At 42.7% G+C, this 26,390-nt stretch overlaps 1 protein-coding gene across 1 annotated transcript in view; it reads right to left on the reverse strand.

Annotated features, from left to right (window-relative positions):
- ZZEF1 (zinc finger ZZ-type and EF-hand domain containing 1) overlaps positions 1-26,390 on the reverse strand; it is a 94,463-nt gene that overhangs the window by 55,617 nt on the left and 12,456 nt on the right. The window contains exons 4-17 of the mRNA XM_013972156.2: positions 24,673-24,844; positions 23,151-23,350; positions 21,527-21,737; positions 19,475-19,591; positions 18,380-18,558; positions 16,281-16,379; positions 14,988-15,079; positions 14,464-14,612; positions 10,272-10,383; positions 8,567-8,782; positions 6,834-6,934; positions 6,098-6,267; positions 5,160-5,293; positions 709-779 (exon numbers count right to left, since the gene is read on the reverse strand). Of these exons, the coding sequence (XP_013827610.2) occupies positions 709-779; positions 5,160-5,293; positions 6,098-6,267; positions 6,834-6,934; positions 8,567-8,782; positions 10,272-10,383; positions 14,464-14,612; positions 14,988-15,079; positions 16,281-16,379; positions 18,380-18,558; positions 19,475-19,591; positions 21,527-21,737; positions 23,151-23,350; positions 24,673-24,844 (2,023 nt within the window). The remainder of the gene's footprint in view (positions 1-708; positions 780-5,159; positions 5,294-6,097; positions 6,268-6,833; positions 6,935-8,566; positions 8,783-10,271; positions 10,384-14,463; positions 14,613-14,987; positions 15,080-16,280; positions 16,380-18,379; positions 18,559-19,474; positions 19,592-21,526; positions 21,738-23,150; positions 23,351-24,672; positions 24,845-26,390) is intronic.

Genomic DNA, 26,390 nt, shown 5'->3' on the forward strand with positions numbered 1-26,390 from the left:
CATGATGAATAAATCACCCTGGCTACCAATAGGAAATACACCTAATTTCATGACTGCTAATTTGACAATCCAGGCTAAATATTCCCTGCATCTTTAAAGGCTCTTCACATGAGCCCCAGGTCCTTTCATCATTCTTGATACTTGATTCTGAAGACATCTTATAGAATTCTCTAAGCCTGGTGTCCATACAAGGCACAGTCTACCTGCAGACAGCTCAGGCTTTAATCCCCTCCCTCCTTCAAGACTTTATTCCTCCAATAATGCAATCTATAGACCCATAAGCTTCCCTGGTAGTCAAAGCAGGTAGCAGTCTCCACGTCACCGCTCCCAGCACACTGTTTGCTGAACTACCGCTCTGTGCCTCTGTAGTTGGGCGTTCACGTTGTTGGGTTTTTAGACCAAACTCCTACGGTTTCTATTCTTGTCTTCAAAAATTACGTAGAAACTGAAGTGTTCAAGGAGACTCCCAGTGAGCTCCATTCTAAATCGTCTTACAGTGACTGGGACTTGGAGCAACCTCTTGACAAGACTATCTTTCTACCACTATTTTAGTCACGTCGAAGGCCAGTGATACCTCATTCTAGAAACCTGGCTGAGTGAGGGAAGCACATGGTTATTCCAGAAGCACCTGAAAGGAAGGGAGAGCTCAGGAAGACAACGTTGTGAAGATCTGCAGTATCGGACAGTTCAGAAGAATTATAAACTCACCTAAAATACGTGCAGAGGGAGCGGAAAGTGAGCTGCATGGACTGCTTGCGTTCCTGCTCGGTGACATGCTTCTAGAAAACAAGAAACTGCACATTCAGGAAATCTGCTCCATGGATGTTCCAGAGCACTTGAGCAGAACAAAATACCATGGCCCACTGCTCCCAAACACGATGAACGCTGGGGTCGGCAGACCACCTCATGGGCCGGACTGAGACCTGGCCTAGTGCTAAGAGGGAGCAGAACTCCCTGCCTAAACAAAAGAGGGCAGGCAGGTTTACTTCTGTTCACTGCTGAAGCTGACATGCTGGAGCTTTCCTGCAGGAAAGCCTGATGCAAATGTTTAGGAAGGTGACTTCCAAAAGATGTATACTTTCATCACTGGGCATGCCATCCTGAGAAGAGGGGCCAGAGATGGAGAGCATTTTTTATGAGCTTCCTATTTTTTTTAAAAACAGGATCTAAGCTTTCTCTGTGTAGGTCCAAATAGCCAATGGTGACAGTTACAGAAATCACACCCCCTGATGAGGCTCTGGGTTACTTTGTAGAGTTTTTTTTTTTCTCTTCTCAATTCAATAAACGTATTGAACATCTACTGCTAGCAAGGCATGGTGGGGGGCGATTTCCAGAGAATTTAAGACCCAAGGCCCTGCCTGGCATTAGAGGGTGGGAGAGAGAAGATATGGTCCCAAAGGATAGCAGTTTAATTCATCTGCATGAGAAGAGAGAAAAAATACAGCCCTTAAGATAAATGGACAAAGGAAAACTTAATGAGCTTCTCTACTAACAGACAACAATGTCATTCAAAAGGTCGTGCGTCCTCTTTGTATTTCTCTGTGTGGGACTCAGGCTAGCAAAAAAAAGAAAAATTTGCTCAGTTGCCTGGTAAATGCTTCCAGCAAACAAGCAGGACAGAGACTCGCCCACAATCCAATGGATCATGTCAGCTGATGCTGTCAGCTGCTATACTCACAAAGTGAAGACTGATTCAAAAGGAACCTCATGCATATTGGTAGGAATATAACTGGTGCAGCCATTAGGGAAAACAGTAACAGCTTTTGAAAGTTCTCAAAAAATTAAAAACAGAACTACCACGTCATCCAGTAATTCCACTCCTCAGTATTTATCCAGAAAAAACAAAAACACTAATGAGAAAAGATATATGCATCCCAATATTCATTGCAGCATTGTTCACAAAAGCTGAGATATGTAACCAACCTAAGTGCCCATCAATGATCAGATAAAGAAGATGTGAAATAAACATACATTTGGGCTCCAAAATCACTGCAGATGGTGACTGCAGCCATGAAATTAAAAGACGCTTACTCCTTCAAAGAAAAGTTATGACCAACCTAGACAGCATATTGAAAAGCAGAGACATTACTTTGCCAACTAAGGTCTGTCTAGTCAAGGCTATGGTTTTTCCTGTGGTCTTGTACGGATGTGAGAGTTGGACTGTGAAGAAGGCTGAGCGCCAAAGAATTGATGCTTTTGAACTGTGGTGTTGCAGAAGACTCTTGAGAGTCCCTTGGACTGCAAGGAGATCCAACCAGTCCATTCTGAAGGAGATCAGCCCTGGGATTTCTTTGGAAGGAATGATGCTAAAGCTGAAACTCCAGTACTTTGGCCACCTCATGCGAAGAGTTGACTCATTGGAAAAGACTCTGATGCTGGGAGGGGTTGGGGGCAGGAGGGAAAGGCGACGACAGAGGATGAGATGGCTGGATGGCATCACTGACTCAATAGACACGAATTTGGGTGAACTCTGGGAGTTGGTGATGGACAGGGTGGCCTGGCGTGCTGCGATTCATGGGGTCGCAAAGAGTCGGACACGACTGAGCGACTGAACTGAACCGATACATCATGTGAACGAACGTGAAGTCGCTCAGCCGTGTCCAACTCCTTGCGAGTCCCCATGGACTGTAGCCTACCAGGTTCCTCTGTCCATGGGATTTTCCAGGCAATAGTACTGGAGTGGATTGCCATTTCCTTCTCCAAGGGATCTTCCCAACCCAGGGATCGAACCCGGGTCTCCCGCATCGTAGACAGACGCTTTACCATCTGAGCCACCAGGGAAGTCATAAAACCATAGCCTTGACTAGACGGACCTTAGTCAGCAAAGTAATGTCTCTGCTTTTCAATATGCTGTCTAGGTTGGTCATAACTTTTCTTTGAAGGAGTAAGCGTCTTTTAATTTCATGGCTGCAGTCACCATCTGCAGTGATTTTGGAGCCCAAATGTATGTATATTTCCCATCTTCTTTATCTGATCATTGATGGGCACTTAGGTTGCTTACATACATCATATATATATGTATGTATGAATATTAGCCATAAAATCTTGCATTTGTGACAACATGGATGAACCTAGAGGGTATTATGCTAAGTGACATGAGTCATACAGAGAAAGACAAATATTGTACGATTTCCCTTATATGTGGAATCTAAAAAAAACAAGTGAACAAACATAACGAGACAGAGACAAAGTTGTAGATACATAAAGCAAACCAGTGGTTCCCAGAGCTGAGAGGGGTGGAAGGAGGAAAGAAATAGATTATCGAGATTAAGACTACAGACTTCCAGCTGCAAGTTAGTCACAGGTATGAAAAGCAGTGTGGGGAATACAGTCAATAACTCAATAATATTCTCACATGGTGACAAGTCACAGACAGCATGGTGATCATTTTGAAATGTATAGAGATACTGAATCACTATGTTGTATAACAGGAAATAATGTAGTGTTGTAGGTTGATTATACTTCAAAAACAAAGACTCATAGAAAAAGAGGGTGGAGGCAGGGATGGGGAGAATTGGAAGAAAGTAGTCAAATGGTATGAACTTTCAGTCATAACACAGATAAGTACTGGGGGTGTCGAGTACAATATGACAAGTGTGATCAACACTGCTGTATGTTACATATGAAAGTGGACAAGAGAGTAAATCCTAGGAGTTCTCATCACAAGGAGAAAACTTTTTTCTATTTCCTTGATCTTATATCTATATGAGATGATAGATGTTGATTCAACTTATTGTGATAATTATTTCATGACGTACATAAGTCAAATCTTTATGTTGTAAATCTTATAAACTTATACAATGCTGTATGTCAATTATATCTCAATAAAACTGGAAGAAAAAAAAAACACCTGATCCCTCAAGCTGATATGCACGTTTTATAGACAGCTGAAAACAACCAAAGATCCTCTCTCCTCTCTGAAACCTTCCTCAACCACTTAACAGAACGCTCCTCTAAAATGCCATTGCAACTTGGGGTCAGTTCTTCCTTGCAGCAGTGTCCCCAGCTGTACTGCAGTCATTTGGCAACAGGGACCACATTTTATGCTTCTTTTACTCCCTTTTTTGTTTCTATAGGGCTTTATACATCTGACAGGGCACTTCTGTTGCATGTGCTAAGTAGCTGTTACATACAGAAATGCCTTTTTAAAATGCTGCATCTCGTTTGCTTCATCAGCTCTTCTCAGTAATTCCATTTAGTTGCTTGTCTAAACAGACTAATAATGATTGTATGTTTCATTCTTTCTGTTATTTTAAAATTTCTTTTCCTTGTCCTACAGCAGTGGCTAGGCCTTCTAATACTATATCAAGAGGAGCAGTGACAGTAAGCACTTGGCTTATAGCTCATTTTGAAAGGGATGAGTAAGTGATCCAAAGACAAGTACGTTGATTTTTGTACGTTTTAGGTACATGCCCTCCACCAGATTAGGGGTGTTTGTACAGGTTTTGTTGTTTTAGTCATCACCAGAATTAAATCCTAGTAAAGTATCTTCTGTAGCTGTCAATATGATTTTTTCCTCTCTGATTTCATTGACTCATTTTCTAATGTTAAACCATCCTTTCATTCCTAGGATAACTCCAGCTCAATCATGATTTTGGGTGAGAGGATGCAGCTGAGGATTAAAACTTAACTGTATTTTCTTTATAGATATAAACTGAAATATTAATGAATAAGTCAGGGATTTACTTTGATATAATAATGATGTGGGGAGAGGAGTATGTGAGGTATATAATGGGTGAAACAAGTTTAGCTTGAGTTTGTAACTACTAAATCTAGGCGATGAGTACATTTGAGGGGTTGGAGGGACTGATATGTATTATTTAGCCTAGTTCTATATTTAGATTTTCCCATAATAAAAAGTTAAACTGTTAAAAAGAACATTTGGTTGTAGGCATGTCATAAAGATGAAGGAGACTAAACCCTCCCCTTGTGATCCAACAGGTTCCGAAATGGAGGTTGGGATTATCTGTCATCCCCATCTTGAGTATAGTGCTATGTCCTTAGATACCTGTGTCCCACACAAAAGTTTGCATACAGCAAGAATTAAATAAACCTTTGGGAAACTGAAACTGAGAGGACATCAGAGAAAACAAAAACTACTAAGTGTCATGCCAAGATACGTCAAGAGTGGAATCTCCACTTTTAACATAAATAATTACCATCATGGTGAAGAGATGATTCCGCCGGGTAAGTCGATCAGGAAAGAAGATGGCAGCCCCATTGAGAAGGGTATTCCTAACTTCTTGTTTTAGTATTTCCATGGGCACAGAGTCTCCATCCAACCTATCCACCACTGATAAAAGTGAACAATCAGCTTTAATATAGCCCATCTATTCACTTACAATATATATATTTGCTTTAGCCCATAAACTCACTACTAGAATAAAGAAATACCTCTGCACAAACCAGGCAGTGTAAAGAAATTATTTTTTGTTTACATTTAACAAAAATAAAGACTCTATGTTCCAGTTTTCTTTTATTATTTCTGTTCTTTTGAGACACAACTTGCAAAGCCTTAAAAATAACTTCAGATAATCACGTCTTATTCTCAATCAACATTACCACTTTCCCCCTTCAATCTATCAGCCTTATCCCTGTGTCTTAGCTGAAGTAAAGGCTGAATGTTGTTGTTATTCAGTCACTAAGCCGTGTCTGACTCTTTGCGACCCCATGGACTATAGCATGCCAGACTCCTCTGTCCTCCACTATCTCTTGGAGTTTGCTCAAATTCATGTCCATTGAGTCCGTGACACTATCTAACCATCTCATTCTCCACTGGAGGAGGAAATGGAAACAACGCCAGTGTTCTTGCCTGGAGAACCCTATGAACAGTATGAAAAGGCAAAAAGACTGGAGAGTGTGATAATAATTACTCTCAGTATAACACAACTACAAGCCAGAAACCAGGAGGAAGGCACTGAGGAGGACTAAACCCTGAGCTCCAAACAATGATTCAAAGAAGACTGAGGAAGCTCATTCTCCAAAGACATAAACCTGTTACTGGGTTTGCATGGTCAAAGAAACCCCGGTTCTCTACAGCGAGAGGCCCTGCAGGCCACCAGAACAGGGTCCCAGTGAAGAGGAACCCCAATCCTACCATTGCACAGGTGCGCGTAGAGCTCCTCGGCAGCCTCCACTGGCCTAGGGCGCGGGCTTGGATCCTTGGCGTCCTCAGCGGCGGCAGGAGCATCCCCTTGCAGCACTGAGAAGCAGCTCTGGAGGAGCTGCAGAAGCAGAGTTTGGGCACAGATGCACTCTTCCCTGGGGCTACAGAAAGACAAAGACCATCAGAGAGCAAAAGGGCCAGCTGCTTTTCCCTCACAGTCCCATAGCTATCTACAAAGGACTCTCCCCACTAGGCATCAGGCTCAGTAAAAATGCCAATTGAGAGGCAGGAAGGTGGAAAGGAAAGAACAGTGTACGAGGTATGGAGTCTGAAGACACAGACCTTGTCTGACTGCCTACTCTGTGGCAAAGAAATGCATTTCTGACTCTGTTTCATCAGCAGTAAACATGAAGACACTATAATACTTGACCTGGCTTTATATTACAAGGTAATATAAAGGGCAAAATGCTTGAAAAAACACTGCCCAAATAACGTATTTTACAGAAATGTAAGATATTATTCTCAACAATAACCAAATTTCTCAAATCAGAACAAGATAAACTAGTAGGAAGTAAAAAATCCTGTGGGGTAAAAAAAACCCCAACTGTTCATTTAGAATAGCAAAACTCAAGAGTTTTCAGCTGTGTTTATATGGCTATCATCTTTATCATCTGAGCCACGAGGGAAGCTCCACATGACTATCCTCTTGTAATAGATTCTGACTTACTTTTGCTTTAATTTACTGTAAAAATTCCAGAAGATCTGCAAGTCAAGACCCGCAAAGTCCAGAAAAGATTTGTATTTTAAGCCACTTTCCTTCTGTTGTACCTAAAAAATAATAAAGACCAGAAAAAATAAAACGGAAAAATGCATTTGGAGAAATATCGTTAACAGCTCATTTACTTCTCATTATTAAGGGGTAAGGTAGCTCCTCGTGTGAAAATCCCAACATTAACTGATATGACCCTTAAGTGACAATCTGTGGACAACTATTTTCGGGTGTGAAACTATAAAATATGTGTGTGTATGTGTATACATGCATGTGTGTGTATACATGCATGTGTGTGTATATATACATGTAACACACACACACATCCCTGTGAAAGCTCCCTGACTTCACAGATACGACACCTGGGACATGAGGGAAGCTTTACTTGGTGATGACTACTGTCCAGGATCGTACTGCAGCTTGTTTTCACCCTTCCCTGAACACAGGCTGAAAGATCAATCCTACTGTAAACGCTCTTGCTATATCTAAGAGCCTCTCTCTCATCTGCTATTTTCTGCTGTGACAGAAGAGCTCCAAACACCAAACAATGCACATAGAAACGGAGTTATCAGTCTCTGAACGTGCCACGAAGCAGAACAAAGGTGAAGGGGATACACTGTGCATCCCACACACGAGAGGCTCCATCAGATTCCTGAGACATAAGCCACATTCTCCATGGTGACAGCTGCAAAAATCTTTGAGTGGGTTGTCACTGTGCTTTTATTAGTGACTGTAAAAGCTGGTATCGAAAACACAACATTCACAGCAGCATTACTGACAACAGCCAAGGTGCGGAACCAACCTAACTGTTCGTCAACGGATGAACATACCAAGAAGATCTGACGTATATATACATAGACACACACCGTGGAGTATTAGTCAGCCATAAATAGAACAAAATTTTGTAACAACATGGATGGACCTGGAGTGTATTACTCCAGTGAAGTAAGTCAGACAGAAAAAGACAAATACTGTAAGCTTTCACTTATATGTGGAATGTAAAAATGAAACAAACAAATATAATAGAACAGAAACAGATTCACAGATACATAGAACGAAACTAATTACCAGCGAGAAGAGGAGTGAGAGGAAGGGCAAAATAGGTGAAGGGGATTAAGAGGTGCAAACTATCAAGTATAACATCAATTTTAAGTTATAAGAATATAATGTATATCAGGGAATATAGCCAATGGTTTATAATAACTTTGCATGGAGTGTAACCTATAAAAATATTGAATAACTATGTTGTACACTTAAAGCTAATACTGTAAGTCAACTTTTAAAAAATCCTGTTATTATTTCAGGAGTTCAAATAAAGAGACAGAACTCACCTATACTTCAGGAGTAGTGCTAGGACTTATAGAAGACATAAATCCCATAAATGTGCTTTGGCTCCCCAGTGACCCCTGGCAACCACAGCTGGGCATCTTTAAGATCTCTGTGCAGGTCTATTCCAGGAAACCTCAAGAAGGTGATCACAGGCCACTTCGTCTTCCACTTACTGATGCCATCAATGCCCCATACCGCACTCCCCTTGAAATCCCAACATCAACACAGCAGTGACGCCTGCCATCCTCATTCAAACTGCATGGCCTCAGCAGGGCCAGGTTTCATGGGATGGTGTTCCTTCCCCCAAGCACACCATTTACTTTTCCCAAAGGAACGAGGTTTAACAACTGAGTAAACGCTACCAGGTCATGGGCGAGCTGCTGGATGAACTGAAGGGTCTTGAGGAGCAGTGTGGCCCCGCAAACACTCTCCTCCGTGCCCTTTCTGCAGTGAGCACAGACGATGCTCTGTTCAGCTTCTGCTCTCGCAGGCCGGAGGTACCCACTAATGCTCAAGCCTTGTACTCCCAAGCGCTCTGCCGACTCCTGGCGGGTGCAGAGGAACTTCACCATCAAATACTGGAAAGAACAAGAAAGACGTGATGAGAAGGACTCAGAAGCTCCAGGTACTGATGAGAGGGAGGTGAAGGTCATTCTGGGCAGGTCTCCTTGTGACTTTCATGATTAATGAGGTCTCACGACACCTAGCACTGGGGACACAAAGTGTAAGTCTAGAATCTATAGCAAACAGGAAAGAGACAATACAAATGTTGGAGTCAGGTTCTGGGAAAGATCACAATATGAAAAATGGCATTACTTCCTCTTCAAGGCAAAAATAGGATAAGACAGGATAAATTAGGGAAAGATGTCTGCTCTGTGGCTCAGCCATTTTGGTTTCTTGTTTGAAGTTTTCTCTTTTTTAAATGTGGGCCATTTTTAAAGTCTTTATTGCACTGTTATAATACTGCTTCTGTTTTTGTTTTTTTTTCTTAGCCAAGAGGCATGTGGCATCTTAGCTCCCCAACCAGGGACTGAACCCACAAACCCTGCATTGGAAGGAGAAGTCTTCACCGCTGGACCACCAGGGAAGTCCCAGCACAGTCATTCTGAGACAGAAAACAGCTATACAGTGAAAACAGTCCACGACTGCCCTAACAGATCACCTCAAAACCCTCCAATTACAGGAAACCTACACGCTGGGAGCCTAGGACACAGCCTTGTCTTCGCAAAGCTAAAGCCATTTTCAAAGCCCAACTTCTATCTTTGCTTATTGTAGTGAAAGTTCCTTTGTTGAGGATCTTTTAGAATCCACTACTCAGTTGCATAAATATTTACTGAGCAGCTACTATGTATAAACCCTAAAGACAGTTATTTCTTTTATTTGAGCTTCTTACTAAGATTTACAATGGAGGGTACAAAAAATTAAGTAGTCAGATAATCACTGTTTCTTTCACAGCTACAGGAAGACATCTCTCTTGCACTTATGCCTGGGGACTTAACTGCTCTCTCAGCCTGAGATGCCCTTCTCCACACCTCTCAGCCTGGCTGAAGACGGCAGCTTAATCAACTTTCAATACTTGGCATCACGCCAACTTTCCTGGGATGCCTTCCCTGGTGAATTCCAGACTGGGTAAATATTTTCCTCTGGGCTACAACACCCTGTATGTCTCTTTATCAGCCCAATCGCAGTGTCTCATATGTCTGTGTCTCCCACTAGACTCTGAAGCCCTTGAGGGTCATGATCATGTCTGGTTCACCTCCAGGGTACCGGTGCTGGCACAGGTCTGGCACACAATGACCACTCAATAAACACTTATAAGACAAAAGGAGGGGATGGGACTTCCTGGTGGTCCAGTGGCTAAGACTCTGTGCTCCCAATGCAGGGGCCAAAGGTTCAATCCCTAATCAGGGAACTAGATCCTACATGCCACAACTCAAAGATCCTGCATGCTGCAACTAAGACCTGGCCCAGGCAAATGAATAAATATCCAAAGAAAAAAAACAAAAACAGACAAAAGGAGGGGAGGAGAGGGGAGGTACGTGAAGGCCACAATTCACTGATGCTTACTTTGGCAACTCTGCACTGCTGCAACTTGACATCTGCTTCATCCCACTCTTCTTCCAGCTCAAACCAGCCAATGGGATCATCTTCACCAAGGATATCAGACGAGCAACCGATCCTGTAAACACAAAGGTACTCACAAAACATTCTCCTATTTCTCATCTTCTCAAGAGTCTAACAAATAAGGCACCACTTACATGGAACTTGGGCTTCCCTTGTGGCTCACCTGGTAAAGAATCTGCCTGCAGTGTGGGAGACCTGGGTTTGATCCCTGGGTTGGGAAGATCCCCTGGAGAAGGGAAAGGCTACCCACTCCAGTATTCTGGCCTGGAGAATTCCATGGACTATACAGTCCATGGGGTCACAAAGAGTTGGACATGACTGAGCAACTTTCACTTCACTTTCACTTTACATGGCATTTAACTTGTTTAGATGGCCTGTCTGTTAACAACAGGCTGGGGTGCGCCACTTGGTGCCTGAGTATACAAGGGAGGTGCTGGTAACTTCCTCCCCACTTCTCAGCTTCCTTATCTGAATAATGGGAACTATTATTAGCCCCAAATATGACCTGAGAATTCAGGAGAAAGTCTGCTTCTCTGGATAACTGGATTATCTGAAGAATGAGACCCGAAGTCAAGGTATCTAAAATGAGCTACTCAGGAATAAAGTCCTACACAACAGCTGGTATGTGTTTCTGGAAAGAGTCAAAGGAGAGGCAGGTTCAGTTTTCTTTCCCCAGGACTGGCTAAAATATCCACGACTGGCTTGAGCTTCATATTTGCAACAGCTGAAGGGTAAAAGCTGGGGAGCTTTTGGATCCTGGAGCTCCAAAAAAGGAAAACTTCAGCCTTCACAGGCCTCAGGATTTTTTCTTATTCCTTAAGAAGTCCTTACAGGAAAGCATTTCAACCTAAAAGCTGAAGAAGCACAACTGTGTACCATTTCTTTTTAAAAGCTGGATACATGAATGGTACTTCCTTTTTAGGAATAAAATATCTGAGAAGGAGAAAATGGCAGTCTTTTCAAGCAACATTCCTAAAACTTTATTTAGTCTGTGCTACAGCTAACGGGCTAGCCAACACAGGCATAATTCTGTATGGATTAAGATAAACAAACACAGGGGTTTACAACAACAGGAAGGAAAAAAACAAAGGACCCAGAATAAGCTCTGTAACAGAGAGAGAAAAAACGTTCTCTTCTGACCATGTCGTTCTAAGCATGAAACATTCATGACATAGTTAAGCCTAAAACCAGTGGTATTCCATCTAAGCCCAAAATTGTGTCAATGACTCTGATCAGTATTGAGTGTTTGAGGACTTTAATTCACTCTGGGAGTCATCAAGGAAATCTGTGAGATATAAAGAGCTGGCAGGGTGTCAGAGAGGGGTAGAAGCAACCTTGCTTACTATATCAATTCATAGGCAGGGTGGAAAAAACAAAGCTGAATATGTATAGCCCTTAAGTATGTATAGCAAGCCCAAAGCTGGTCCCAGAGCATACTGACTAACTGACGTCTGATAAAGAGGGCAGGGAAATAAAAAGGGCAAAAAGACAGACGTGTGTCTTGTTAACATTTTGATCTCCAAACTGGAGAGGGACCGATATTTTATGTAGGCCAAGTAAATGAGGATTTCAGAGTAGCTCAGACTGGAACCAGGAGCTAAAATCAGCAAGGGACTAAACCTGTGAATAAACCTGTATTTAGGTTAAAAAAAAAAATCATCCTATATAAGATGTGGAAGATCTTGTTTAACAGCAGGTTTAGGGAAAAAAGACCTATATTAATATGTGCCAAGAGTGGGACACAGCTACTTAAAAACAGTGTAATCTCTGATCATTATTTTAAAAGAAAAGCATTTTTAAAAAAGCATGTATGCATGATGGGAGAGAGATGCTTCATTTAGAGGGCTGGAATTAGGACCACTGAGTTGAGATTACAGCTACAAGATTTCAATTGAACGAGTCCTCATCACCGAGATGCAGTGAGTGCTCCATCACTAAGGACATTCCAGGGAGGCTGAAAAAGCATTTGTCAGAGATACCACCATAGGAAGCCCAGAGGAGAGAGGAAGTTTGTCTAGAACCTTGCTATTTCATGTGTGATCCATGGTCAGGGAGCACCAGAGTCGCCTGGGAGCTTGTTAGAAATGAAGGTCTCAGGCCCCACGCAGAACCATCGAATCAGAATCCACATTTGACACAATTCTCTGTGGTTCATAAGTCCATGAAAGCCCAGGAGTAGAGTACTCTGTGTTAGTCACTCAGTCGTGTCTGACTCTTTACGACCCCATGGACTTTAGCCTACCAGGCTCCTCTGTCCACGGAATTCTCCAGGCAAGTACAGTACTGGGTGACAGGAAAATCTCCAGCACCCCATTACCTATGAAATACAGGAGCAAAAAAAGCAAATCTCAGGCTCAGCTCTGTGAGTTTGCTACTAGTGCTAAGGGAGGTAACACTGCCCAGGAGGTCACCGATGCCCTCTGCAGCTAAGTCCAACAGACTTAGCTTACTGCATCTAGACTTATCTTACTAATTCCTGGGTGACCTCCAACAGGGCTGCCCACTCCCTGCCTCTCTAACCACGACTTTCCGTTGGCGTTCCTGCTGCTTCTCTGGCCACTTTTATCAGCCTTTCTCTGTTGCCCCTGAAATACTGGTGCCTCTCAGCATGTTGACCTCTCTGTGCTCTTCCCAGGACACATGCTCCTCCAGAATGATCTCTTCGAATTCATTTTAAACCATTGCTGAAATGTTTCTGCTCTCTATGCCCTCAAGACAAAGTCTCTTCCAGGCTCCTGACCTGCTTATCCAACTAGCTGTGGGACATCTCGGAGGTATCCTACAGCCTCAAAGCCAACAGGGCCAAAACTGAGCTTATCATCTTCTCACAAACCTGTACTTCCTGAAGTATGTTCTATCTCAGAAAAAGGCACTACCAATGTCCCCCCTGCCAAGGCAAAACCCAGGACTCGTTGACGCCTGTGCTTTCTCCCCTCTCCTGCTCTACATTTAGTCACTCACCAGGTCCTGCTGTTTCCCTGGCCGGCTACAGTCCATGGGGTCACAAAGAGTCGGACACAACTGAGTGACTAACATGCACACACACAGTCCTGGTGGTTCTCCCTTCCAGCATGTCTGCAGTCGGTCCACACCTCTCCATTGCTCTTGTTGCAGCTCTGGGTGATGTCACCCATACTCTGGCCCCCACGGTGACAGCAACAGCTTCACCCATTGCACCCTGCCCCCTGTTCACTCTCCTCCAGCCCTGCCTCACACAGCAGGCTCCAGAGTAGTACTTCCAAGCCACACATGTGATCTCCTCGTTCTTCCTGAAACTTCTGGATAGCACAATCCCCGACTCCCTTCCCCTGCCCCCACTGCTTTCAGGATAAAGTCTCAACTCTGAAACAGAGACAAAAGGCCTTTAATGACCTGACCCTTTCCTCTCTCCAGCGTCACCTCACCTCATTCTCTGCCTCACCGCACACCTCAACAAGGTGTGGCTCGCCAGTCCCTTGAGTAGGCCAGACTCCACCTCTGAGTTCTCAACTCTGTTCTGCTCTTTGCTCAGGACATTCTTCTTCCACTACTTCAAGGGGTTAATTAACTTTAACTCCTCCATATTCAACACTTCCTCCAGGAAGCCTTCCCTGATCAGGTCAGGTGCTCTGCCTGCGCTCCTAGAACACCTGATCCCTCCTACCCACCTTGCCTGGACAGCACAGTGACTCTGCAGGCTTTACCATCTGTCTTCTGAGCAGGCTCTATGGAGCAGAGACTGTGCCAACTTGCTCATGAGTGCAAGGCATCTTTGGTGCCTAGCAGCAGGCCGAGCAAATCATAGGTACTTAAATAATTATTTTCAATAAAAGCACAAAAACAGGAGGAAGGAAGTTGGGGCTGGGGTACACTTCCCAGGGGCTAGATAAGACTAAAGACCTCAGGCTGCCCACAACTCACATGGATATCATTACCCAGCCATTTTGAAGATCCATATACCTGGTCACGAAACAGACCAAGTAAAAGTCTATGAACAAACTAAAATGCATGTCTTCACACATGCTGCCAGAAAGCAATGGGTGTTCCTGGCTACTAAAGACAGGTTAGTAGCAACTCTTCTATAAAGAAAATACGTTACCAGTAAGAGAATGTGTATTATCTTATTAACTAGAAAGATGTTTATTCTGTTCCTTACCTGCTTTTTACAAATTGCCTGAACTCCTGAAGCTTCCATTTGTCATATTTTTCAAATCTTTTGAAGTGTTCTTCCGCATGAAATTTATCAGAAGATGAATTGTAAGCAAACACCAAGCCACACTGGGCACCAATGCCACCACGTCGAACCTGGAAACAGAGGTCTAAATAAAGAACGTTGAAGGGGCCAGAATTTTGTGGCCATTCTGTTCCCATATAATGTGGTCAAATTCAAAGAGCTTAAAGCAAAAATGAAACCAACAAAGAGAAATTTCAAATACATTAAATCCTGGAAAAGTAAGAAAGTTGCTTCCCAAGAAAGGATTCCTCACCGTTTTTGATCCTTACACTCACACCATTCACAGACTTAAAATCTATTCATCCTTGTGCCCCTGTGTCTGCTACAGGCCTGACACAGAAAAATCACTAAAATCAATGAAAAGCCAGTGACATGGACTTCTGCAATGCAACCCTATTTTTAAAACTAGTAGTAACATTTCTGAAAGAAGGCAGCAGAAGAATTACCATAATTCTGATCTGAGTAACTTGGAAGGCAGATTCAGTTCCTGTAGAAAAAATAGTACTTGCTCTGGTTTTTCCAGTCTCTGTAAGAAAACCTACAGAAAAGAAAAATTAACATTAGGATGACTGATACATCTGTAATAACCCTGAGAACTAAGACCAACAAAACCAAGGCATATCCTTTGAGGCAGAGGCATCTAGCCCACCTGGTCCTCTCATAAAAATTAGAAAAAGAATTCCTCTCTGGGCAGATGCAACCCCGCTGATCAACCACCAGGTAACAGATAATGGGCCAGGTATAACTTCGTCAGAGCACAATCTTTTCAACTATACAGGCAACCCTGCTCTGAGGCAACAATAAAGAAATTAAAAGTTGATAAAGATTGTGACTTTAATTCAAAGAGACAAAAGACTAGACAGTTAAGCATCTTTCTGAACCCTTCCTGAAGCCACGACTGAGGTTTGGCTGGGCTGTCAAGAGGCACGCAGACTGAAAGGCCGCGAGGAATCAGCTTCTCAGATGCTGTCCGGAAAGACCAAGTCTTCAAAATGGGCAAGGAAAGAATGTATGCGTTGGAAAGTGTCCTCAGTCATGTGACTCTTTATAATCCCGTGGACTGTAGCCCACCAGGCTCCTCTGTGCATGGGATTCTCCTGGCAAGAATACTGGAATGGATTACCATTTCCTCCTCCAGGGGATCTTCCCAACCCAGAGACTGAACCCACGTCTCCTGCGCTGGCAGGCAGATCCTTTACCACTGAGCCACCTGGGAAGCCTCCCCAAAGTGTTTATTTAACTTACTCTTTTGAGTTCTCTCCACCTTTCATTGTCTCTGAGCTACTTGATAATTCTATAAATTGTACAATATGACAGTAATGCAAATGATTCTTGTCCACAGAAATAAAAATTGTGTCTAAAGGAACACAGCTGATTATTCCTTATGAAGACTGACCAATTTTGCAGCTATCTGTAGATTCATGCTAGCATTCTTATTGGTCTCCATGAGTTCTTAATAAGTTCTCCTTCGACCTGCCTCTATAACATCCTAGTGGTCCCCTCCCTAAAGTATAATGTGAACATTCAAGTACTTTTAAGTTGTTACAGGTGACTGACACCTAGCAGACGGCAACACTGTAGTAAAGAAATCACACAAACGGTTCAGGAACCACTAATGCCAACTGAAGCACACCGGCAGCGAAGACCACGTCCTGAAAGTTTCAAAGACCACAGTGCGGTTCCACAGGGCCTCTAGTGGCCGTCTCCACTCACTGAAACCCCGCAGGTCCACCACTCACCGTCCCTCGTCCATGGCTCAGCAAGGAGGTTTTCAGGTCCTGACTTCTCTTCTTTTCCCTTGACATCACAGGCCTGAAGAGTCAATTGGAGAGGTTTCCCTGATCAAAGGAAAGAGAGAAAGCGAGAGAGCCTGAAGCTAGCACTATGAAAAAATGAAAACTAGAATGCTCATTAGTGGAAACAGAGAGCCTGTGGCCACCCAGATTGCTAACTAAAAACTGACCCATTTAAAAGCTAACATAGGAAGTAATATCAGATAAAAGGTGATACCACCCTTTTCCGCTCTCCTGAAAGAAACAAAGAATAAGTCATTCCAAAAGAATCACTCTAGAACAATGACCAGTCAGAAACAAGGCATATTATAAGACACAGACTAATAACACAGACTTAATACAGTCGTGTGTTAAGCAGGAGGAGAAAGGAATTCCTAAGACACTGTTTGGGAGTCAATAATTAGGTTTATTGTAACTGCATTTAAATATATAAATAATGGAAAAAAAATCATATATTAATGCATATTTTTGGAATCTAGAAAAATAATACTGATGAACCTATCTGCAGGGTAGAAATAGAGACTCAGACACAGAGAACAGTCTTGCAGACACAGCAGGGGAAGGAGAGGGTGGGACGAATTGGGAGAGTAGCCCTGACAGACACACGCTGCCCTGTGAGACAGCCAGCGGAAGGTGCTGCGCAGCACGGGCCCAGCCGGGCACCCCGTGACAGCCTGGGGGCGGGACGGTAGGGGCGGGGTGGGCAGGCTCAAGAGGGAGGGGATGTATGCTCACTTATGACTGATTCATGTTGTCACATGGCAGAAAGCCACACAACAATGTAAAGTAATTACCCTCCAACTAAAAATACATTTAAAATATATCAATAAAATAAAACATACATAAATAATGTCTTGGGGTTTGACGTCTTATTTCTTAAACTTATCTCCAGGCAAATTTTGGAAGTTTTCAAAATTATATAGATCAACTTTTACTGTAATGATCTAAAAACATTTTCTTTTGTTTTAGTAATGTAATGAAAACTCTATAACCCTATTAACCTATAAACCAAACCGGAACTAGAACATTATTAATAATGAACAGCCCCCCTGGGCGTTCCTCCCCTGTTTGGGCTTTCTGCCCAAATGACAGCTAAACTGAATCGAAAACTTTTCTGGAGAATATTTTCCAGATAGATCCCTCCCATCTGGCCATGGGTCCCAACCTCTCCAAAAAGATGATCTTCCCAAAACTGGGGAGGGGGTAACTGGATTTACATGATATCTATTGCCTGACTTAAAAAATTAAAAGTAAACTATTAGGAAATATTAAGGCAAAGGTACAAATATCATCTCTGGAGAAGGAAGTGGGAACCCACTCCAGTATTCTTGCCTGGGAAATCCCACGGACAGAGGAGCCTGGAGGGCTACAGTGTGTGGGGCTGCAAAGAGTCGTACACGACTGAGCGACTGAGCAACTGAACAACAACAAATACCACAAGGAGTGAGCACAGTGCTCTGATGGGATGGGATTCAGAGCTGTACTCTGCGGACAGAAGCTTTAGCCCCAGAGGCTAGGACGGCATGTGTCAAGTGCAGTCATCTGGGAGTAGCTGTACAGACTCCTGTGTTGAGAAGGATTAAGAAAGAAGCTCCAACCTGGATCAGTGGAAAAGGGCTAAGATGGACTGCCATTGGGCCCAGGAGGGAAAGTGGTGCCTGGCATGTATGTCTGCCCAGATATGTCATTCCAACCAGCTATCAGCTATCACCAGGATGCAGAGGGATGCATTCCAAGACAAGGGTCTTTGCACCAGGTCTGGCTTTCAAATGGCCACCAAGCCTCAGTCATTAGGTCAGTAAACCCTGGGAGTGCGGCACAGTGGACACTCACGTTTCTTTTCTGCTAATGCATCCATAAATGAACCAGTATCTCCCTCCTTCCCATCAACCCTAGTCAAAGAAGACATGTTCCTCCAGAAACCACAGTATAAGTACAATGACCCAGCCCACAAACTACTACTCAACAAGATAAGAAGATGCCAGAAGGTCCCCCAGTTGGTGATGGTTTTATGCATCTTTGTGCACCTTGCCGAGGTCACTTACCGTATTTAAGGAGCAGGTTCTGCCTGACCGATGCCATGGATGAGATGAGGGATGAGGCATCATAGTGTGTGTCCAGGTGATCAGTGACAGTACATAGAGAGCTCAGCACTTTGGCAACACTTCCTCTTGCTAGTGCAAAGGCCAGAAGAGTCAGCTCCACCTCTGGTGTAGAACGGCAGCTACAAACAAAGAGCAGAAAACATTTCACTTCTTAAAACGTGAGAAAACTCAGGTAGTTCAAACTTTGTGTAACTGATCACCAAAAGCAAAATCAACCTGCCATACGCTTCATCCATTTATCAGAAACACTTTTTCAAAATCCTTAAAAGATATCCTAAAGAAAAACTAAATCAGTCTGGAGGAATAGGAAATAAAACCCTCACCTCTGTAACCTTAATCTGTAAGTATAAAATAATGCTATCAATTTCAAGAAGTCCAACTTTATAAATCAAAAATAAATAAGCTGTTGCAATAAGCGCCTGCTATCAAGAAGTCTTGAGTAATGACCTGGCTTGCTCAGACAGCTAAGGGCTTTTTCCTTTAAGCACTGGTAATGTATTTTAGATCTACTCCATGTCACGCTTATCTAGTTTCTTAAACACATTACCCTGAAACTTTCAAAACTGTCTAGATGTCTCAGGGCCTGGTTTGTACTCTAATACAGTAACGTCCTCAGGGCTCACTGTGACAGAGCTGAGTGTCCCCCACTAACGGACTCCTCGATCAGCTACCAGGGTGTCCTTTCCCAGGTCCATGGACAACCAGGCTTGTTAGGCCTGCCCATGGAAGCAAGCAGGTGCTGGGCTGGGGATGTGAAGGAACGGAGAGGCTTTGAGTTCTGGACTGTGACACCTCTGCCCTGGCTGAATCTGAGGATTACTCCACCCCTACCCCCAATTCCTGAGGTCAGGGGACATTGCTAGTTAATGGAGGGCACCGTTATTTCACTTTCTCTTCAGTCACTAAAAAATGAAATACTGAAAAAAATTAAAAAAAAAAAAAAAAAAAGACCTGACAAGCACATATGCCCTCTATCTGCCACCAACACTGGCCCCCCATCTCCCCCTACCCCACTTATCGACCTTGAGTTCTTACCTAGTAATCCTTATGAGGAAGCTGTCCACTTCTTCCAGAACGTTGGGAGACAGGAAAGTGGAGAAATCTGTAGATCCTGGCGAGAGGGACAGCGGAGGCATGTGCTGCAGTGCCTTCCTAGGAGTGTACGGTGCACAATCAGAACAAACCCGGGCCAACGATAAATGTATTAATATAATTTTAGACCAAATAAAAATACACTGTTGGAAACTTGTTTGGATTAAACTCTTACTAAGAAACAGTGTTCCTACAGAGAACCTGGTACATAATATAAATCAGCCTTTTTCCTACAGGGGTCCCAGTGCTAAACTCTTTAATGGTATTTCTTTTCTTTTATTTTAAAGAGTTCCTTTAAGAATTTCTTGAAGAGTTAAAGAGTTTAAGAATCTCTTAAAGAGTTTTCTTTAAGAATACACATGACTCTGCTATTCAGTTTGTCACTTCAGTTGAAATTTTGGAAGTCGAGTTGTTTAACTCAGAAACACCTATTTTTAAAATTTTAGACTTGAGAACGGCATTCTGAATACTGTCTGTAGATAAAGAAGGCATCCAGTGAGAATCCACCTAACCTGTTGTGAAGACAGTATCAGGCATATAAACTTTAAATATATCCGATCTTTGACAACTTGGCATAACTCCACAAAAACAAGGTAGGAAACTCATCCTCTTCTCCTTCTTGAAAATTTAGTCCACAGAGTAGGGCTGTGCAAGGCAGGCACTCTTGTGTGCCTGCGTGGGGAGCATGGTGGCTCAGTGAGGTACTGGGGCAGGGTACTGAGAAAGAGACAGCCCGGCATGGAATGCCAGCCCTGAGAAGATAAGAAGGGAGTTCAGGCAAGGGCTGGGGAGCTGGGAGGCTGGTTACATGGAGTGGGACTCTTTAAATAAGTAAACATACTAGGGTTGATGGGAGCCAAGTTTCTCACAGTCATAGCAGGGAGCTACAAACACAGAAAGAGAGACAATCAGAATGAACGTGGTAGTACCGGCTTAGAAGTGTCAGTGTAAACTCAAGAGTTTTCAGTGTTACAGATAGAGAAACAAATGCAGGAGGCAATGTGTCTATGTATACACACGTGTCTGTTACTCATACACAGACATATATTTCCCAGCCGTGTCCACTGAGAGAAGCAACACTCCGACAGCAACTGGCTTAGTTTGTTCAGTTCTTAAACACAACTCTCCACTAAGAGTGACCACAACTCTTGAGAAAAAAGGCCAATTCTAGGACTATGGGAGGAACATTCAAAGTAAGCCTGGAATATTTTGTTGTAAGGAAGAGTTCCAAGATGAGGACATGTCAAAGGACATACAAACCAGACTGTCTGAGTTCCTATCAGCCAAATCTGGGCCAATCTGAGAAGCAATGCTGTGATGGATAACAACGCCAGGAGTGAAATAGGAATCATGAGTCACGTCAAGTAAAGTATAATGAGGAATGTGATGTTTACAGAGTCTCCAAGTACCTCCTCACAAAATATGAACTTGCACCGTCTGAAATGCAAGCACCAAGTCTTAAACACTGGACAGCCAGGCAAGTCCACCCTAACAGTTTTTTAAAAGAAAATTTCCAAAGGTGCTTTACGTTAAAAAATAGACTAGTTTGGTGTCCTTGAAAAGATTTGACTCTTGTGAAAAGAGCCTTCAACCTAGGGCTGAGGTCCAAAGACCTCCAGCTAATCCACCACTGCTTGGTCATGTACCCCAGGAAAGGTCACAGTACACTTGACTGTAAAATAGGGATAATTTTTACACATACATATTACAATGTAAGTGGGTAAAAAATATATAGAATCTGAAGGTGTTTTATCCCATGTAAATTACTATGTAAATGCAAGCAGCTGTTCCCCAGTGGGTAAGGGCTAGGAATGGCATTTGTGGCCCAGCCCCACCCTCCCCCAAGACCGAAGCTGAAGGCACAACCAGGAAACAACAGGGCACCCGAGGACTGCTGCTGACTGAGTCTTGAGGGTCAGAGGGCGCTCAATGACTTGTCCTCCAGGGCTGGAGAGAGAGCACAACGTGGCAGGCCCGGAAAGCACAGCGACTTACTGAGTGTTGCGCAGCACTGTCTGGACAAAGGCAGGATTTGTCTCCATGGAAGCTGTCACCAGAGATGTCAGGAGAGACCAATACCATATTGCAGAAGCATCTGAGACTGAGACCCCAGACTTCTTGACTCTCTGAAAGCCAACAGCCCTCAGACCGTGAATTCTAGTGTCACATCCATCACTAAGACAACGCTTTATGTTAATCTGGACATCTGTCAAGCGCAAACAACAAATTCAGTATTGGATTAACTTCTTCAGTTCAGCAAATGCTAGGCTTCCAACTAAAAGCAAAATAGTAATTCACATTTCAAAAAGAAAATGCTAAAGATATATTTTGATGGCAGAAATAAATGGTGTGTGCAATGGAGCAAGCATACAACCAATTCGTCAAAAGAGCAGTGACCAATGTAAGGAGTCAAAAGTATCACGTGCAAAATTAAGGGTGGCTTAAATCTTTACATCACAATGCTTCATAGGAATTTATGACTCTTGAAAATCAACACAAACTGTATTTTTTAAATCCTGATTAAACACATGGTAAGAAAACGTCTAGAATTTTTCCTAGAGTTCCAAAATTTAGATTTAGTTATAAAACAGCAGCTGGCTCATAGCCGTTGTGAGGATTTCTTTTTAATAATCAAGTCCAAATAGATGACATAGGCATGACTCACTTTTAAGAGCTGTCAGAATTTCTTATTTGGGTTGGAGAGGAGGAGGTGGGAAGTTAAAAAGGACACAACTTAGAGAAAAGACCACCACAGTGTAAGACAGGAAGCTGCTACTCCACAAGCTTAACTACTTCTTTGCCTAGGGGTGAGACACAAAGACTCTACCTCCCTAGGCCTCAGTTCCTCTGAGCAAAGTAAGAATACTTCTTTTGACCCAGGAAAGCATTAGGAGAAATGAGACAAAACATGAAGCATTCCGGCTCCCTGAATGAAATAAGCCTGGAAAGAAATCACAGAATTGTGATTATTTCCAAAATGCTCTGTGTGAAGCAAGGTTATAATAGTATAAAAATGGAAACAACTGAAATCTAAGAAGCAAAAGCTTCTTAAAATTAAGGCACAATCTTAACAACACTAAGTAAAGGTGTGCATGGATGTACGGTAAGACAACACATTAAAAAGTTACAAAAGAGCATGAATGACGTATCACCACTTTTGTAAAAGGATACGTAAAGATACGCATATATATGCAAACCTATTTTTAAGTTTTCTTAAAAAAATATATATATATATATATGTCTGTCTGTGTGTATCTATATACATACACAAATATAAGAAAAGGTCTGGAAGGATGATCCATACCAATGAATTCACAGTTACAATCCCTGAGTAGCGGGATTTTGAATAATTTTTGTTTGTGTCGATATTTCTAATTTTCTAATAAGAAAAAAAATTTTTTAATTTAAAAAGATTTTACTGCTTTTCTATAACTTTTCAAAACACTGAATAGATGAAATAATGACCACTTTGAGGTACATGATGAGAAGCAAATCAGATCTCCAAAGAAAAACAAACAGCCTTTCTACTTCAGAGATTTTCCTGCCAAAAAACAGGACCTTCCTTCCTCCCCTCCAGTCCTCTTAGCTAGAAGGGCAAGATGCCTCTTGGTTGACTCACAGAGCTGGCTGATGTTGGCATTTTCCAGCAGTGTCACATAGCCAGTGACATTGCTGGGAATGTGCACGTCGCGGACTTCCTGAAGATCGCCGGCCGTCCTCCCCACAGCTACGGTCACCTGCTGCGGCATGTAGCTCTGGTCAGTGGCCGCCACGGCAATGGACAGGTGCCTGAGTACGACGTCTGGCTTCATTTTTAAACTGGAAAACACGAAGAGAGAGTAGAAACGACAAATGTTTATACAGGCTGAGAACTGGCAGGGCCCACAAGTCTCACCTCCAAGATCTTGTAGGTGATATATACTCAAAGACTGACTCCCCTAAAAGCAACTAACTTGAAAAGCTGGCTACTAGTTTCAAAGTTCTTATGACCTTCCCAAGTTTCTACAATTCCTTTCAGTTCAAGATCAATCTTCTAGTTCTTTTTTCTAATGCTTGTACTTATGTGAGTATTTATTGTTGGCTGTGCTGGGCCTTTGATGCTGCCCGGGCTTTTCTCTAGTCGTGGCAAGTGGGGACTCCTCTCTAGCTGAGGTGTGCGTGGACTTCTCACTGCGGCGGCTTCTCTTGCTGTGGAGTTCAGCCTTTAGGGGTACAGGCCTCAGGAGTTGTGCCATGTGGGCTCAGGAGGCTTGGCTCTCAGGCTCTGGAGCACAGGCTCAATAGTTATGGCGCACAGACTCAGTTACTCTGAGGCATGTGGGATCTTCCCAGATCAGGCATCGAACCCATGTCTCCTGCATTGGCAGGCAGATTCCTTACCACTGAGCCACCAGGGACACCCTCTATTTCCTTTTAAGAAACCAGTACAGGCAGGAAAGTATAATATGAACATACTAATAAAATGCCTTTACCCAGTATGAAGCAAGTTCTAACTGTATCCAAAGAACTGAGTTAGCTTTGCTCATGTATAGATGGCTAAAGAGCTTATTTATCCTTTATGAGAAAACAGTAAGTATTTCTATTTCCACCAACTGAAATCAGCCCATTATCTGACGGGACAGGTGATATTTTAGACAGCCGCTTCAGAACATATAGAAACATCACGGTTGATTGTCATCAGCTCCACTTCAGGATTCTTGACCACCCATTCCCTCTTTCTCTACCAAACTGGCCAACTTGGTTGTATACACTAAATGTGCAGAAATCATCTTAAAATCACATCAGACATAAGTATCCCCTATTCCTTGTGACACTAACCTTCCTGAAAAACTAGTGAAAAAGATCTGAAGTCAGTATCATAAATACTAGTCAAATGTTAATTTTCTCCCTTAAAACACCAGTAAAGAAATTACCCATATTTATGAATATACAAACATGGTTATATAGTTTCATAATTCTTTTAACTTGATTCTTATACCATCTTCACAGATAATCACAAGAAGAAAAGAACTAGGCAGTTAAGTTAAAAACTAGTCCAAAATTTTAAAAAATGGTTTTTTTAACATAGTGACAGGGTAAGAGAAAGAAAGCAGGTAATTTACTTGGACCTTCACCCAAGAATCAGGTATTACGGCACCCACCGAATCCAGTGTGAGCGGGCACTGCCATCTGACTGCCAGTAGGACGAGGTTTCTCCATTTGTCATCTTGTCAATGTCTGCAGGGTTGGAGGATGTTTCTATATAAGCATAGCACTTTGCGACAGACTTGAGTTTATCCATCTCTGGGCTTCTAGTTAGATCTCCAGGGCTCTCTGTGAGAAAAACCAGATTTTATCACGACATCTTCTTCACAAAGCATTTTTTAAAAAGGTCATTTAAAATATCTAACAGAAATATTCCTGGCGCTTTGGCCCTAGAGAAATAAATGCTCTGTAAAAATCTCCTTCTAAATTGGACAACATGTATAAAGAAGAAATTGGCCAAGGACTGCTCCATGGGTTGGTGGTAGTACAGCATAAATCACTGATATATTTGCAAAACTAACCAAGAGATGAAAATGGTGACTTATAGTTTTAACTTCAGTTCAGTTCAGTTCACTCACTCAATTGTGTCCGACTCTTCGCGACCCCATGAACTGCAGCACACCAGGCCTCCCTGTCCATCACTAACTCCTGGAGTTCACCCAAACCCATGTCCATCAAGTCCGTGATGCCATCCAGCCATCTCATCCTCTGTCGTCCCCTTCTCCTCCTGCCCCCAATCCCTCCCAATCCCTCCCAGCATCAGAGTCTTTTCCAATGAGTCAACTCTTCACATGAGGTGGCCAAAGTATTGACGTTTCAGCTTTACCATCAGTCCTTCCAAAGAACACCCAGGACTGATCTCTTTTAGAATGGACTGGGGTTTTAACTTGCATTTCTTTAATTATGAGTGAGACTTTTTAAGCCACTTGTTTGTAAGCCGCTTCTGTTTCTGAGTATGGCTTTGTCTATCCTCATCTACTTGTTACTGGGTCACAAGTCTTATCAATTTATACATTTTGCATATATTATGTAATGTATATATATACACACATAACAAGTAATATTTACTGACTGTTTACTGTGAACCAGGCATTTTTCTACACATTTTCTATGTATTAATTCATTTGAGATGAGGAAACTAAGGCAATTAAGTAACTGCCCAAGGTCAGAGTTAGTTTTAAAAAAATACTGTCACAATGTTACAAAATATACCTTTGTTCTGTAAAATGTTATTTGTCTTTTGACTCAATGGCACCCCACTCCAGTACTCTTGCCTGGAAAATCCCATGGACGGAGAAGCCTGGTAGGCTGCAGTCCATGGGGTCACTGAGAGTTGGACATGACTCAGTGACTTCACTTTCACTTTTCACTTTCATGCATTAGAGAAGGAAATGGCAACCCACTCCAGTGTTCTTGCCTGGAGAATCCCAGGGACGGCGGAGCCTGGTGGGCTGCCGTCTCTGAGGTCGCACAGAGTCGGACACGACTGAAGCAACTTAGCAACAGCATGATATGTTTTCGCTGTACAGAACTTTAAATTTACATACAGTCTAACTTACTAATCTTTTCTTCTGTAGTTTCATGTCCTACTTAGAGAGGTTTTCCCATGTCAGGGCTTTTATAAAGTGGAACTCCTTCCTTCCAGCACTTTTTCCTACAGCTTTCTTTTTGGTTGAGCTTTTTAATCCATCTGAAATTTATTTGATTAAGTGGGGTAAGAATCTAGCTTTATTTTTTTCTCCAAATGTCTAACTAGTTCCCTAACCCAATTTGTAGGCTAGTTCACTTCCTACCCTGACTTGTAATGCTAACTAACTACATCTGGTACCATGTT

This window comes from Capra hircus, chromosome 19 (genome assembly GCF_001704415.2).
Source record: "Capra hircus breed San Clemente chromosome 19, ASM170441v1, whole genome shotgun sequence".
Lineage (NCBI taxonomy): Eukaryota > Metazoa > Chordata > Mammalia > Artiodactyla > Bovidae > Capra > Capra hircus.